A 17,203-nucleotide genomic window follows, 5' to 3' on the forward strand; every position below is an offset into this window, starting at 1 on the left:
TTTAAACAGGTGACAGATTTCATATTTTTATATCTGTGGCCTGTGTTTAGAGTTCAAATACAAAGGCAAATCACCATAATGGGACTGAAGTTAAAGTTTAAGAGTGGATCTTTCATTGTCTCTGACACTGGATATAACATTTAAACAGTTGACAGGTTTCATTGTTTAGTTGTTTCCAAGGGGGCAGTTGTCGGTCTGAGAAGTGAAGCTCACTTCCGCGTTCAAAAAGCTGCAATCCCCTCGGCTGTCGCTGGGGGCTGGCTCCAGAAGGGAGCAACTCCAATTGAGCCCCATGTTAAAATAGCCGATTTTACAGCTTAAAAAAACATATTTACAGCCTGGTACATTTCATTTTTTTGGTCTCAACCGATAGTTTCTACCCCCGCACACACTCTGAGGGGGGTGAATTTTTTAAAAACTCTACCGTTTTACTATTATTAGGTTTAAAGTTCTGGCCAATTAGGGCGCAGAACCGTTGAGTGACAGGTCCGGCGACCGCTGCTACGAGGCCAGTGGGCGGGCCCTCGGCCGGCCAACGGCCGCACCGCTCCAAATATGGCAAGTAGAATCCAACATGGCGCGGCTCAAACCCCCGTAGTAGCGGCACAAAACAGACTCCCCCAAACCAATGGGTGACGTCACGGTGCTACGTCCATTCTTTTTACAGTCTATGGTTTTTTATCTCTGTAGCCTGTGTTTAAAGTTCAAATACAAATGTGACAGAGGCGACTCACCATCATGGGACTGAGTTATACCTGAAGTTAACTTACCAACCTGTTTCATATAGGCCTCAGGTCAGAATCGTTCTTCTGCCATTACCACTGGGATGACTGGTTTCATGGGTAATCCAAACACTAGTTTATGCCTAGTGGGATGGGTGAAGCAAACACGTTGCAAAATTACGTATTGCACATTATAACGGCAGCAAAGAACAGTTTGTGTCACTTTGAAACAGCAGAACGCATCAGGAGTTACATTCTTGATATTGAGATGAACAGAGAAAAAGGGCAAAGAGAAAATCAGATGAAGGATGGAGACAGAGGACAGTGGGCAAATAAAACGGAATATATTCTGGTGGTTGCAGGAAACGTGATCGGTCTGGGAAACGTGTGGAGATTTCCTTATCTCTGCTACAAGAACGGTGGAGGTGATTCATACAAACTTCAAAGTGCTGGGTTATTTTTCATCTAACGGATTTGAAAATTATTAATGAATCAATCTGTCATTCCCATGTCAACATGTTTCTGTACTTCCAACAGGTGCTTTTCTGGTGCCATATGGTCTGTTAGCTGTGGTGTGTGGGATTCCTCTGTTCCTGCTGGAGACGTTCAGTGGTCAGTACACCCAGGAGGGATTCATCACCTGCTGGAGGAAACTGTGTCCACTGGCACAAGGTGAGAAACCATCAGTAGAAGAGAAAGAAAAATGGGAATGTTGTACTTTGCACATGTTCTTAAAATCTTAACTGTTTTGTCCAAAACTCTAATGCTCTGAAATTTGGCTAAAATAATATCTGACCCAGATCCAAAGATCTTTTTTTCATTTTCATATAATTTATAAAGCTTTTATTTTCTGTGTTGTAGGAATAGGATATGGACAAACTGTGACAAAACTTAATCACTTCAGCTACATTATAGTTGAAGTCTGGGCTCTCTTCTACCTGGTGTTTTCCATCAAGTCCCAGCTCCCCTGGGCCAACTGTGACAACAACTGGAATTCAGGTAAATATACAACTATCGAGTTTATACTTCCAAATTTCCAAAATAAATTAACATGTTATAAACAAAGATCTAAAAGATCATATAATTTGGTGAAAGAGTAGCCTATGATTACATTTTATTATTACCCTGTAACTCTGCCAACTTCAATTTCAACAAGAGATTAACTGAAACTTAATAGATAAAGTTACCAAAGCAGAGATAGACTTAAAGGTCCCATATTATGCTGTTTTTCAACTATTTCACATGGTTCTAAGTTGTCCAACTATATAGTATTCCTAGTGTATTGTCCCCAAATCAATCTGCAGCTCTACATCTCAGTAATCTAAAAGTGTCTCTCCAGAGCTCTGCTGAGAACGAGCCATTTCTGTGTCTGCACCTTGAAATGCAAATAAGATGTGTAAACCACGTCCACTCCACACCTGTCACAGGGAGAGGGTGTGGTTTTCACTACAGGTACATGTGCCAGTGTTGACATTGGGACTTGGGACAGGGGTCGGGCATTGATTTCCGAAAAAAAAAAAAAAAAAAAATTCTGAGACAGGCATATTTTTACTGTGGCAGAAGGAGAAACATGGAGAGACTCCTACTACCATCAGAAAGTTCTGTGTGAAACTGTCAAATAAAAAAAAAAAGTGAAACGGAGGAGCGCAGCACAAACTGTGCACTGTTGTATGGACTGATGAGAAGCTACTGGAGAATATTGAGGTGGTTTTGCGCCGGGAGAGGAGACTTCCTCGTTCAGATGTCTCTCATTCCGTGATGAGGAGTCGGACCGCTGCGCTGATGAGAAGCGGTATCATTCCAATATTCTCTGATCCGCGATTTCATTTTTAATGACAGGCGGCTGTTTTTCAGTCAATGATTCAAAAGGATCATCTGGCGGCTGCGGTACCGACTGCTCCTCCCGTATCTACCGCTTTATGTCAAATGACGGACGGGGGGGAGAGAGAGAAAGCGTGTGTGATTGGGATTGGGATTGGGGGGGGGGGGTCGCTGTTCCGGAAAAGTGTCAGCGGGCAGAGCTCACGTTTTTCCAGACTGGCCCAGGGGGAGTATAAGGAAGTATAAGGAAGTTGGAGTCACCTGAGTTCAGCGCATCCTGACGTCAAGTCTGCCAGCACTTCCAATTCGCCCGTTTGGAGACACGATCTCAAAAAAGTGTAGAAATCAATTAAGGGAGTGAACAGACTTTTTTCACCTCCAGGCGTCATAGAGAGGCCACGGGAACACATAGGACCACTACAAAACCTGTAGAAAGTGGATTTTGCATAATATGGGCCCTTTAATATTTTCAAGAATATAGAAAAAAAATAAAGATCATCCCAAAAATATAACATACAGTGAAATTCAGATATCATTTACAGTGTGTAAAATGTATCTATAATTTCTTCAGGTGAAAGTCCTACATTAACCCAGATTCACTGACACCTTTACTCCCTAGCTTACCTGACTTTTTAAAACCACTCTGGCAATAAGAGGCAATTAAAACACTTTGTAGCTAAAGGAAAGATATAACAATAAAGTTACACAACTTTCTAAATACACAATATACGATATGTACCTTTTTTTCCCAGTATATCCAGTAAACCACCTGTAAAAATATGTTAATAAAATACTTACAGAACTCTGATAATGAATTGACTTGCCTCTTAGGAGTCTAGTATGGTTTTCTCTAAGTCCTTACATTATCTGTTTGTTTACACTGTACACCCCCAGACTGCACCATGTGTATCTTCTGCTTGTCTGGTTGTTCTCTGAGAGCTAATCCCCAAAGTCATGATCATTTGTTTGTCTCCTTTAATCAGTCAACTGTGTAGGTCTTCACAATCTGGATTCTTCCTCAGTAAATGTGACGGAAAATCAGACCGTGTTGACCAACACCACCTCTGCTGCCACTGAGTTCTGGGAGTGAGTCCAAATTAATTTCCAATTACTCTTCATAAAGTTATAGTGTTCTCACTCAGAGTGTAGGCACATTGAATCACAGTAATTACCACCAGCAGAATGTTTTTTAAACGTGTAAGTTGTAAAGTTTTAGAAAGAAGACTCCGATGCACTTTGTGACTCTTACACACTTTTAGTTAGCTTTTCCAAACACCAGAATACAGCATAACTCTTATACAAAACCCGTGTCACACTCCCATGCTATCCGTCTTTCTCTGAACCTTATTTTTCCCTTCTTCCGGCTTAACCAACACAATACCAACTGAAGAGCGCCTCCTTCTGGACGAACTACAACATTGCATGCACAACAACATTACAACCCTCCTTTCTTCACTTTTTTTTTTTTTTAACATTACTCAAAGTCAGTGAGGTATGATGGTGGCCCTCTATTCATTCTGACTGGATATCTGCGAACAGGTGACTGTGACCCAGACAGGTCAGGGGCCACAGGTCCTGGAGTTTGTTCAGGAAGGATTTCAGTCCAGTCTATGACATCTTGTCCACTCCTTGTGATTGTTGCTCCACCAGACTCAGAGGGGTGATTTTTATCCGCCGGCAGAGTCTTAAAGTGAGATGAGTTTCTTGTGATGACATTGTCATTGCGTTTAGCTGTCACCATGGTACCTTTGACAGCAATGACTTCGTAAGGGTGGGGATTGTAAGCAGGGCATAACTTTCCTCCCTTCCTTTGACGACACAGGACCATGTCACCCACTTTCAGAGTCCGAGGAGCAGCATGGCGCCTCCTGTCGGCATCATGTTTCATCCTGTTCTTTGCCACAGCATCTGCCTGTCGTACTGCTGAATCAAACTGAGACTGGAAAGGAAGAGGAGCTCCAGGTAACTTGATTCTGAGCGGCCTCCCAAACAGTACATCAGCCGGAGCCGTCCCAGTCGAGCAGTGAGGCGTAGCCCGGTAATTGCGGAGGAAAGCATACAGAGTCTGTTTCCAAGGGCGGCCTTCAACATGTGCAGCACGTATTGCCTTTTCCAGGGTGCGCATAAAACGTTCGGCCTCCGCATTAGCCTGAGGCCAGAGGGGAGTGATCTTTCTATGTTTAAATCCCAGGTATGTTGCAAAATCAGCAAATTCTGAGCTTTGGAAGGGTGGGCCATTGTCCGTTTTGACCTCACGTGGAATTCCCAGTGTAGAGAATATTTTGTCAAGTTTAGGGATTGTAGCTCTGGCTGATGTGGATTGTAGAATTTCCACCTCTGGATATCTGGAGTATTCGTCAATGACCACCAGAAGGTAGTCACCAGAGGGGAATGGGCCACAAAAATCTACACCAACTTTTTCCCAGGGTGACGATGGCAGCTCAGACATGTGAAGAGGTTCTACTTTGTGATGGGGTACAACGGCCTGACATGGGATGCAGCCAGCGATCATGTTTTCCACCTGCTTGTCAATACCAGGGAACCAAACTTTTTCTCTGATCAGCTTTTTTGTTTTGACCAGCCCCTGGTGACCTTCGTGTGCAAGTGATATTGCCCGGACCTGCAAAGAGGAGGGAATAACAATCTTTGTACCCCGTAATACAACATCATTAGTAGCAGTCACTGTCAGTTCATCTTTGATTTTGCTGAATGACTTAAGTGCAGCACTGTCAACTCCATCGGCAAAATCAACCACCAGTTCAGTTAGTTTGCATGGGTCAAAGTAAGTCATGACAGCATCACTCGTTAGACTTTGTTTCATTTTATCAAGGGACTTTTGGTGTTCCTCTGTCCATGTCCAGCGAGTATTTTTTTTTGTAAGTTCCCTTAAAGGTTGAGTTATTGTGGCAAAGTCTTTGATGAAGCGGGCACTGTAATTTGCCATGCCGAGAAGACTGCGGACCTCGCTGGCATTGGTTGGGGCAGTAGCATCATGCAGTGCCTGAACCTTGCTGGGATCTGGAGAAAAACCTCCATCTGAGAATGTGTATCCAAAAAAATCCAGAGTAGATTGTGCGTATGAGCATTTGGCTTTGTTGAGAGTCAGGTTTTTTTCTTTGAGTCGCTGAAACGTGGCCCTCAAAGCTTGATCATGTGCAGCCCTTGTTTTGCCAAACACCAGAATGTCATCACTTAAGTTGATAACTCCTGGGATGCCATCCAGGGCTTGCTGAATGGCATTTTGGAATACCTCTGCAGCTGAGGAAACTCCGAAACTCAGTCTTTTGTAACGCCGCAGGCCCACATGAGTGGAGAACGTTGTGATGTATCGTGAGGATGGCTCTAGTTCCAGCTGATGATATCCACAATTTAAATCCAGCTTCGAGAAGAATCTGGCTCCATTGAGTGCTTGTATTACATCATCCACTGTAGGTGTGAGATGTCTTTCTCGTTCAATGGCCTGATTTGGTACTCTCATGTCAACACAAATGCGCACTGCTTCTGGGTCTTTTGGCTTTGGGACAGGAACAATTGGAGAAACCCATGGAGTGGGCCCATCTACTTTCTCAATGATGTCAAGGTCCTCTAACCGTTGTAATTCCGCCTCAAGTCGCTTCCTGACATGAAATGGTACTCTTCTGTGTGGTTGTGTGACTGGAGGAATGTCTCTTCTTATGTGCAGTTTGACCTGAAGGTCCTTTAATTTGCCCAGCCCATGGAACAGGTCAGCATATTCAGTGATAATATCACTTACTGCATTCACCTCTGTCTGATCAGAGGATATTGTAGGCTGCATGCGCTGATGTGGGGATGCGTGGAGTGTGTTAGCAACTTTAATTAGTCCCAGTTGACTTGCAGTGTTGAAGCCAAGTAAACTGCCATTACTGCCTCGAAGCACATAGAAGGTTGCATTGGTGAATCGTGACTTGGATTCTATCAGTGAGGTGAATTTGCCTATGGTAGGCAGTGGGGTGTGTGAACCATAGGGAAAAATGGGGACTGTGGATTTGGTGAGTGAAGGCTTATATCTCAGTCTCTGATAGGTTTTTTCATCAATGATGTTTACAGTCGCTCCAGAATCAAGCATCACTTTGATGTTGCAGTCACTAACCTTTATCTTTGCATGTGGGAGATGTGTTCTTGATTGAGTAACAGTGTACAGATATTCTTCAGAAGACTCTGTGTCTGCAGTGCTTGCTGCTTGAGATGTTGTGCTGCTATTTCCACTGGTATGCACATAATGCACTTTGTGTTCATCTCTGATGTTGCTTTGTGGTCTCCTAGAGCGACAGCATTTTGCAAAATGTCCTCGTTTTCCACAAGCATTACATATTTTCCCCCGTGCCGGGCACGGCATGCCTTCTCGGTGGGGAAAAGTACCAGAACAGTTGTAGCATCTTTTCTTTACAGCTCCTCTCTCCATCTCAACTGCCATAACATCTTCCCTTGAATGTCCTTGTGTTGCACATTGTTGCGTTGATTCCATACCTGATGCCTGAATTTCTGCAAGTGCCATGGTCCTGCCGAGTGAGAGGAGTTCCGCTAGTGTCATCTCCGGTTTCTGTAGAGCTTGACGCCGTAGTTTATTGCATGTGCATGTCTGAATGATCATGGTCTTGATCTCCCTCTCGACATCTGGAAAATCACAAGTCGCCGCTAACTGCCGTAGCCGTACGTGATATGAGTCCAGCGTTTCCCCTGCTAGTTGTGTAGCTTGTCTGAATTTATAGGTCTCATAGGCGATGTTGATTTTAGGAGAAAAGTACTCACTCAGTTTGTCTTTTGCACGTTTATAGTCTTTTGCTTCCCCAGTGTCAGTAAGTGTGTCAAAGATGTCTTGTACACCGTCTCCAGCGTAGTGTAAAAGCATTGCACGTTTTCTTGTATCATCCTTTATATCCAGAGCGACAATGAAGTTTTCAAAGCGCTGTAACCACTTCTTCCAGCGTACGGATGAGGTTTGATCTTCGTCGACGTCTAAAGCAGGGAATGACGGCAGTGCAGCAGCCATGTTCGTGGAGAAAAAAAAAATTTAAATCCTCGTCGCCAGTGTAAAGTTTTAGAAAGAAGACTCCGATGCACTTTGTGACTCTTACACACTTTTAGTTAGCTTTTCCAAACACCAGAATACAGCATAACTCTTATACAAAACCCGTGTTACACTCCCATGCTATCCGTCTTTCTCTGAACCTTATTTTTCTCTTCTTCCGGCTTAACCAACACAATACCAACTGAAGAGCGCCTCCTTCTGGACGAACTACAACATTGCATGCACAACAACATTACATAAGTAACAGGCAAAAGTGTCCTTTTTAATTACAAATAAAAAATATATATATATTTTTAACTATCACTATTTATAATTTTTAACACAATAAACATCAAATATACTATATATACACTTACAGTGGTGCCTGAGCAATATTTCTCAGCGGATGGCTACGAATAGCTTCAGAACATCAGCAGTTTTCAAAAACTGCAAAAAAACAACAACTGTAAAACAGTATACAATTTTTGAAATCTGCCTTGACAACAGCTGCCTGGCTGGTGGCTCCCTGAGTCTATTTGAGAAGCCACACACTGGGGATCAATTCCAGCCAACTTGCTCAATGACTTGGGAGCTGGTTCTTGGTGTCCAGAGGTTGTGAGTTCAAGCCCCAGCAAGGGTGATGATGATGACACATCAAAATGCTTTGGAACTTTCAAATTGCCTAATTTTGCCTAAAATTGCCCGGCCCCGACTATTGCTGCGCAGCAGCTATAATTTGTACTGAGTTTAAGTGGGGGCTACATTTTGGTGAAAGTTGCAAAACTGTAGAACGTATGGTTGCTTTGGTAGGAATTTTCAAAGTTTTTAAATTTAAATGCTTACTGTGTATTGTTGAAAGGTCTGTCAAGCTTTTAGCAGAAAACAATATGCCGAAGAAGCAGTGTGCATACGGGACTTGGAAGCCCGGCACCCGATATCCAAAAAGTTTAGAGGGTGGTGTTGAATTTTTCTCCTTCCCTAATCCCAAGACCTGAAGATAGACATTCCTTAATGCAGTGGCCAAACCACACCATCTTGTTTTATGAAAGGGATAATGCCCAACGAGGTGTCCATTATCAGAAATTAATGGACGACGCGGAGGCGTGAACCGGTTGCTTCCGCGAAATCCAACGAAGGGTCAACTATAAAATATAAATGTCAAGTTCATTCTTTCCTTGTCCTCTTAAACGTGTCCTCCAATCAGACGCCGTGTCCTGGCCATGTCTGGAGGCATAGAGGAGCTGGGCAGTGTGAGGTGGGAGCTGGCCTTGTGTCTTCTGTTCTGCTGGGTGGTCACCTACTTCAGTATCTGGAAAGGTGTCAGATCCTCTGGAAAGGTCCTGTGGAAATACTTAATATAACATTTCTCACATACAGATTATATGCATTGTTTTTAATATTCATTAACTCCAAAATGAGGGGTGCTCTTGCGCTTCAGCCAAACCAGTAAATCGATGCTCTCAGCCCAGGACAGATTATTGAGTCGTGGGAGTCAAGTGGGTCACTTTGCAGGGACAGAACCCAAATGAAAAGAGACTGGAGCACTCGATAAAATGCAGAAATATTTAATAAAGGTGCACAAGAACTTTCAACAAGTGAAACTAATGTTTCGATGTCAGCGGTTAGTTTCACTTTTATCGAGTGCTCCAGTCTCCAGACTTTTCATTTGGGTTTAGTCCCTGCGAAGTGACCCATTCATTAACTCCAGTTTAGGATAAAATATAATAAATTGTGTTCATTTTTGTTTGCTTGTTTTTCTGAAGGTAGCATACTTCACAGCAACTTTCCCCTACGTGATGCTCCTGATTCTGCTGGTCAGAGGACTGACTCTACCTGGAGCATGGGACGGCATCAGATTTTACCTCAGTCCAGACTTGAGTCGTCTGGCTGACATTGAGGTATTTCGTTACAATACAGTTACAGTTGGAGTGGATGGCTGATAATTCACCAGTCATACAACAACCTCAAGTACCATCCTTGCTAGACTCCTGTCTAATTTTTTTTTATTTTTTTATTAAGAAGTGTACTTTTTGTCACATGACAGGTCTGGGTAGAAGCAGGATCTCAAATATGCTTCTCCTACAGTATTTGTTCAGGGATTCTCAATGTTTTGAGCAGCTATAATAATCACAATAACAACTGTTACAAGTAAGTATGAACTACAAAACAGTGTTACTTTTAAAAGTATGTTAAAATTGAATATGACGTTTGTGTTATCTCTGGATCTAAATATACAGAAAACTATTAAATTCATCATCACTGAACATCATACTAATGCGAAGGTGGTTTGTGTCTCTGTGACCTCTAGAGACTGCTTTTGGCTCTGTCTCCTCAACAGTGGAACCAGTTTTCTTGCTGGATTTGTCGTCTTCTCTGTACTTGGGTTCATGGCTCACACACAAGGTGTTAGTGTTGATAATGTAGCTGACTCAGGTAAATACAAAAGTTTACAATCATGAGAAACCAAAGATCAGACTCGGGTCTAAATACAGTAAGCAAATAAATACTATTCCAATATCTTTTTCAAAGGAGGTTAAATGGAAAGCAACTGGACTTAGTTATTTGTCTAGGAAGACGTTTCACCTTCATCAGTTCATGTAGCATCTGACCAGGCTGGGACTGGTCCAACTATCTGGTGTGGAGACTCACTATTTAACCTCTTGTGTGGGCGTTCACAAGGGTGATGATGTCACTGGTTCCCTTTTGTGCTCCAAGTGCCAACGACAGTCGTTTAAATGACTGTCTTTGATGGAAAGTTGGTTTGGACTTCGTTAGTGCCCTATGTTGTTATAACGACAGTCGTTGGAGTCACTTGCCACTTGTGAACAGTGGTTGTTCTTTGAGGCTAGATTGTTGAATCTCCTGGGAAGGGATGAAAGGGCAGCATTGTAGATTGGAGATAGGTGGTGTCTGAGACCCCCTCCCCTGTTGAGGGATGGTTTATCTACTTTTACATAGATGGCTTCTTTAACTCCTCTTTCAAACCATCTGTCCTCTCTGTCTAGGATTTGGACATTGCTGTCCTCAAAGGAGTGGGCTTTCTCCTTGAGATGTAGATGGACAGCGGAGTCCAGTCCTGAGGAGTTAGCTCTCCTGTGTTGGGCCATGCGTTTATGCAGTGGTTGTTTTGTTTCACCAATGTAGAGGTCTTTGCATTCCTCGTTGCATTGGACTGCATACACCAGATTGCTTTTGTGGGTGTGTGGTGTTTTGTCCTTGGGATGTACCAGTCTCTGTCTGAGTGTGTTGCTGGGTTTGAAATACACAGGGATACGGTGTTTGTTAAAGATCCTCCTGAGTTTTTCTGATACTCCAGACACATATGGAATGACTATGTTGTTTCTCTTGTTTTGTCTTTCTTTCTCAACCACTTTGCTGGTTTTCTTTCTGGAAGCAGCTGCAGTTTTCACAAAGGTCCAGCTAGGGTAACCACAAGTTGTGAGGGCGCCTCTCAGGTGCTTGTGTTCTGCCCCTTGGGCCTGTGAGCTGGTGGGCACGTTATCAGCTCTGTGTTGCAAAGTTCTGATTACACCAAGCTTATGTTCCAGAGGGTGGTGAGAGTCGAAAAGTAGATATTGGTCTGTATGTGTGGGTTTTCTGTATACCCCAATGTGGAGGCTCCTGTCCTTTTTCATATGGACGTCACAATCTAAGAAAGGCAGACTATTGTCCTTGACATCCTCTCTGGTGAACTTGATGTTTTTGTCCACTGAGTTAATGTGATCGGTAAAAGCTTGCACCTCTTTGGTTTTGATTTTAACCCATGTGTCGTCCACATACCTGAACCAGTGGCTCGGTGTTGTTCCTTCAAAGGAGTTCAAAGCCTTGTTCTCTACCTCCTCCATGTATAGATTTGCCACAATAGGGGATACTGGTGAACCCATGGCACAGCCGTGTTTTTGTCTGTAAAATTTGCCGTTGAACTGGAAGTATGTGGTGTTCGGGCACAAATCCAGAAGCTGGCAAATATGTTCGGGTTTGAGTTTTGTTCGGTTTTGCAGGGAGTTGTCTTGTGTGAGTCGTTCTCTTACTGTGGCCGAAGCCTCCATAGTTGGAATACAGGTAAAAAGAGAAGTCACATCGTAGGATACCATAGTGTCATCTGGTTCCATTTTTATGTCCTGGACTTTACCCACAAAGTCTATAGAGTTTTGGATGTGGTGTGGGGTGTTTCCCACCAAAGGAGCCAAGATATTGGCTATGTGTTTGGCTATGTTGTAAGTGACCGAGTTTATGCTGCTGACAATGGGCCTGAGCGGGGACCCTTCTTTATGGGTTTTGGGGAGTCCATATTAGCCTCGTAAACCCGCCTCTCCCGGAACTGCATTTCATTTCATTCTGAGGGAGAGTCTGGCCTCATCCCCATTCTAAGCGTTTGGACTGAAACCCTCAGAAGGCCGAGCCAATCAGCGTCGCCCGCTGTGATTGACACAGCACGTTGGCCAATCAGGGACCGACTGGTGCAAAGCCCCGTCACTACACCAACTTGCTGATTGGCTGAATGGGGTTGTCTGTCAACGCTACTACTCCCGCCCCGCTCCCGCCCACCCCAGACGCTTAGAGCGGGGATGAGGCCAGACTCTCCCTCAGAATGAAATGAAATGCAGTTCCGGGAGAGGCGGGTTTACGAGGCTAAGTCCATATAGGCATGGGATTGAATCCTGGGGATAAAGCCGGTAGTATTGTGTTTTGTCAATGACCCCTTCTTTTTGTAATTGTTGTAGACAGTGTGCGAAATACCCATCAATATTCGGGGGGGTCCCTAACTCGCGATTGTTGCGCAATACCGTTATTTTTTTTTCTTTTTATAAAGTAGGACTATAACATTACAATAAGCCAAGAAAATTAGCCTATAGCCTAAAAAGGAGAGGCAAAGTTGTGCATTACAATGCAGAAAGTAATTGACGATAAATAGACGATAATTCAAATAAATAAAATTGGCACCACACTGGCGCACTTGAACAATGAATAAATGCCAGGTATAGAAGACTGGCGTGCGATCAGGGCAATGCAGAAACGAATAGACAATAAATAAAATACAACAATTAAAATGAATGAAAGACACCAAACTCGTGCACTCGAATAACAACCAACTGTATAAATCTGGAGATCGGAGACTGACGTGCAATTATGTGCACGACGAGATCCTCAGCCTGCAACTATGACCCATCATGTAGCCTTATCTAACCATCCATCTAGCAAATACGTTTAAACGCAGCATTGAACACATCCACAAATCACATTCGTGTAACGGGCCATCATGAAAATTGAAAAAGCACAGACAAATAGCTCACAACAGGCGCCTGGCCAAACAACACCACTGGGGGTTCAGGCCATAGTATGCTGAAGCAGGCTAGCCTCTTACCTCAAGTTATTTTCCTGCCTTATGTCAAGCCAAGGGTCGCGGTATTTCCATTACCCCACCTGCTTTGGTGTAAAAAAAAAAAAAAAAAAAAGAAAAAGAAAAAGAAAAGCGGCCAATCACCAGTGCTAGCAGCAGGGGCTGCGGCTACGTCTTCAGAGCACTCGGCCTCAACTTCACTTTCTTTGGCAGAGGGTGGGAGAGGAACGGGATCCTCTGTTCTGATAGCGAGTGGACTCGACTCCTGCGCTGGGCTGGCGCACATGGCTAATTTGCATAATGCGCAGGTGACAGGGTTCAGCTTAATGTTAAACGAATAAATGTTTTGAATTATGAATACTGGACATGGTGATCTTAAACACATTTCATTGACCACAATAAAATTATTGTATTATATTATTTATTTTTTTGACAAGATTGAGACCCCCCTCAGATTTTGCTTTTGAGTCTTTCAGGGGGTCTCAAGGGGTTAATCGGGGGGGTCCGACCCCCCCAAACCCCCCCGTATTTCGCACTATGGTTGTAGACATTCTATCACCTTCTTTTTATAGCCACTGGTCGGGTCCCGGCTTCATAAGTCCAGTTGCTTTCGATTTAACCTCCTTTGAAATACTATGACCTGGGCAAATGAGAATATGCACCGGCTTATTCCAATATCTTGTTAACGTCTAATTCCCAGGTCCAGGTCTGGTCTTCATTGCCTACCCTCAGGCTACAGCTATGATGCCTTTTCCTCAGTTCTGGAGCGTCTGCTTTTTCCTGATGCTTATTTTCCTCAGCGTTGATACAAACGTAAGTTGTTTCGATGTGCTACCTACCAAAAAATAACTGGTCACTTATGGCTATAAATAGCCCTAAAACTATTTGTTTTTTTCCCTCCAGTTTGTGATAGTTGAATCTTTAATCACGTCAATAAGCGACTTGTCTCCGAAGCTCTTGCGTGCAGCAGGAAGATCTGAAATCTTTGTTCTCATCATCTGTGTGGTCTTCTTCTTCATACATCTGACCTTGGTTACAGAGGTGAACAAATACTTCAAACTTCATCTTCAAACTCAATGTTTCTTAAACTATGTCTAATATTCAAATCCTGTCTTTTCCTGCTGTAGGGAGGGATGTACATTTTCCAGCTCACTGATTATTATGGTTGTACCAGAGCAGTTCAATATTTTATGGCTTTATCTGAATGTCTGGCTCTGGCCTGGGGTTTTGGTTAGTAAATAAAATTACAGTCAAACTCGTTTATATACATATCCTCCCACCTCACAGTCTTATTTCAGCATTATCTTTAAAATGTTTATGAATGTCTTAGGTGCTGACCGTGTTATTGATAACATTGAGGACATGACAGGACACAGACCATCTGTTTTCTTCAAACTGTGCTGGAAATACATCATTCCTCTGCTGTCACTGGTGAGTCAAAAGATTTAAGAGATACAACATTACAGTAGTTCTGACGAGATGGTGGCGCTAGGGGACAGCGAGACGCAGCACAGGTGCAACACCGAGACACTCTTATTGAGTAACCTACAGTATATTTAAAGTTGAGTAGAGTGCACAGATCACACCATAAACAAATACCATATGTTAACGGGGATGAAATCAGAAGCACCTGTGTGTAAAGGATGCATCGCCAAGCTCCTTGGCCTAGCCCTTGTTGGTGAGCATCTCTCTTTTTGTCTTTTCTTTTGAATTTTCTGAGATGAGAGAGATGCTGAGAGAATATAAACTCAGTCACTATTTGATGCCGAGGCTGTTTGTGGCTGGTTGAGAGAGATGTGAACTCATTAGTTTGCATCCAGTGACGGACTGGCACCAAAAAGAGGCCCTGGCATTTATGACAGAGGCCACACATTACACAAACACTATATACAGTATATATACTGTACACCAGTGCTTCTCAAAGTGTGGGACGCGCCCCACTGGTGGGGAACGGAGACTTAACAGGTGGGGCGCGACAAATGGGAAGAAATTTTCAATTTCATGCCTATCTTACTGTAAATGCTATTGACAACAAAGATAATTCACTCTAAACAAAACAGCCACACACAAACAAAATAGCTAAAATTATTAAAAAGCATTAGGAGACCGGGAGAAAAAATGTAACCTGGAACTAAAGTGCAAAAACAATGATTGACGTCGGGATGTTAATTGCAGCGGGACAACAAGGTAGCAGCAGCAGCAGCAGCAGCAGAGAATTTCTAACAGAGACCGGCTCTGGTAGCAGGCTGCTGGGTTCACACCGGACGCCGAAGCACGGCGAACAGCGCGGAACAGAGACCGCTTCCCTTCGGTGCTCAAGTACCGGTTGTGTAGTTCAGACCAGTGGTGGAAGTCGGCATCTGGTCAATTTTGTGCACGAGTCGCGCTCGATCGCATCAATCTTGGCAGGAAGTCACACATGAAACAACGAGAAAATCCGGTCAATTGTCAAAATAAAGCACTTTTCAAAATAAAACACAGCGATTGACAAATGTGATCATATTTGTGTGCGTTTTATAGCTTATGTCAGACTCGAGAGAGATGAAAACACGCACGCCCGCACACACGCACGCACGCACACTTCTCAGCTCAACACTGAGCATGACTTGAGGCAGTTTCAAGCCTGCAACCCCGAGGATGTGCAGTGCAAAACAGGCACATTGCAGCCACTAATGCAGGGAAAGTTCACTTGTTCATGTTTTTGTTTTTTGCACAGATTGCAAATGAAACACTGTTTCATTATTTGACTACTGTAGCCTACTTTTACTTTACTTTACTTTACGTTTTTGATCTGCACTTTTATTTTCTCTTTTTGAACTTTGTGTTATTTCATGTTTTTGATTTTGACTCATGAAATATAACTGATAAACTTGGTGCTAGTAAGTTCAATAAATTTTAAGTAATTTTTGTTGGGGCGACGGGGGGAAGTGGGGCTTGAAAATCCCCACTTGTTAAAAGTGGGGAATGATGAAAAAAGTTTGAGAACCACTGCTGTACACAAACACTATATACATATACAGTGTATATATATATATATATATATATATATACACTGTATATGTATATAGTGTTTGTGTGGCATGCATTGGTCTCCAATAGTAGGATTCAAACCCAGACTGGACCATAGGGTAAGCAGCCCTACCCAGGTGAGCTTTACACTATCCTTACCGCATTTAAAACTATGTTGTCAGTCTTTTAGAGTTGGCCGGCCGTAAACAACTTTTTTTTTCAACATCAGCATGGCCGCATCTTCACGCAGCTACCTACATGTCGTCACGCAGCCGCCTCACCGCAGCCACATCATTACGTGGCCGTTTGCCCATATTGCCCTATGGCCAGCCCATCCCTGTTTGCTTCAGTTTCAGCTGTGTTAATTCAGTCAGGTTGAGTTTCCATTACGTGTGCCAACGCCTTTGCTCTGACATCAGATGTGACGGGACAATTGATATATAGATAAAAATGTATGTGCTGATTCAGATAGTTGCATTGAATAATGGTTGCTGTGATTATTTATTGCACTGAAATGTGCCTGACATTCTGGAAACCTGCCTGTGAGGTTTTGGTGACGTGTGGGCACTGTGCACCAATCAGCCAAATTACCACTCGGCCAGCTTTGACGCAGCCTTTTAGCATGAAATTGTTACTGCACCAAGTTCAATCTGTCAAGACCTCCCGCTACTGCGCTGCCACACCCATCTTGGTGCACCTTGGTCTACCAAAATGACAAATTGAATGCACGTTTCCCCACTGTGCGCTTCGCTTGCGCCTGGTATGAAATTACAGCCCTTTAAATTAAACTCTTAATCCAGATTTTTTTCCTCCATAAACCTCCACAGATTTCCTTCGTCCTGTACCTGGTTGGCTACACACACCTGAAGGTTAACAACTACACTTACCCTGACTGGGCCTATGCACTGGGATGGACCATGACTCTGTCCTCTGTCCTCATGGTGCCACTGTGGGCAGCTGGACAGATGTGTTTGACACCAGGAACCTTCACACAGGTCAGTGCTGAGACATGTTTCTGAGCCAAATATGTTCCATTTGAGTGTCACAATAGTTATAAAAAATGATGTTTAAGCACACTAACTCACCTTGTTCATGTCTGTGTTTCAGCGTTTGCACGTCCTTTGTCGTCCTGCTGAAGATCCAGCCTGGCAGAGGAAAGAAACAGAAGAGGAGGGGACGACTGTTGAGCTGAGGACGTCTGCAGTAACTGCTTAATAACTGAAAAGTCACATTAACTACACACTTCAATCATTAGCTATAGGGTTAGGATTAGCTATGAAC

The 17,203-nt window shown here is 43.4% G+C and overlaps 1 protein-coding gene across 1 annotated transcript; it reads left to right on the forward strand.

Moving 5' to 3' along the window:
* Window positions 1–972: 972 nt before the first annotated feature.
* LOC146970100 (sodium- and chloride-dependent GABA transporter 3-like) lies at window positions 973–17,170 on the forward strand. The gene is made up of 14 exons (XM_085804277.1): window positions 973–1,147; window positions 1,260–1,394; window positions 1,584–1,721; window positions 3,527–3,629; window positions 8,777–8,909; window positions 9,336–9,470; window positions 9,617–9,720; window positions 9,881–10,005; window positions 13,614–13,726; window positions 13,817–13,954; window positions 14,041–14,143; window positions 14,244–14,344; window positions 16,750–16,917; window positions 17,030–17,170. The coding sequence occupies exons 1-14, from the start codon at window positions 991–993 to the stop codon at window positions 17,135–17,137; spliced, it is 1,761 nt and encodes a 586-aa protein (XP_085660403.1). The 5' UTR covers window positions 973–990; the 3' UTR covers window positions 17,138–17,170.
* Window positions 17,171–17,203: the final 33 nt, after the last annotated feature.

The sequence above is a fragment of the Trachurus japonicus genome, chromosome 17, assembly GCF_045865225.1.
Source record: "Trachurus japonicus isolate A0001 chromosome 17, Traja_1.0".
In the NCBI taxonomy this organism is placed as follows: domain Eukaryota; kingdom Metazoa; phylum Chordata; class Actinopteri; order Carangiformes; family Carangidae; genus Trachurus; species Trachurus japonicus.

What these genes read in the sequence shown, in the direction of transcription:
- LOC146970100 (XM_085804277.1), top strand. Translation starts at nt 991, where the DNA reads ATGAACAGAGAAAAAGGGCAAAGAGAAAATCAGATGAAGGATGGAGAC. An exon ending in GGCTCTGGCCTGGGGTTTTG is followed by an intron (nt 14,144 to 14,243) that starts GTTAGTAAATAA and finishes TGAATGTCTTAG; the next exon opens with GTGCTGACCGTGTTATTGAT. An exon ending in CACCAGGAACCTTCACACAG is followed by an intron (nt 16,918 to 17,029) that starts GTCAGTGCTGAG and finishes TCTGTGTTTCAG; the next exon opens with CGTTTGCACGTCCTTTGTCG.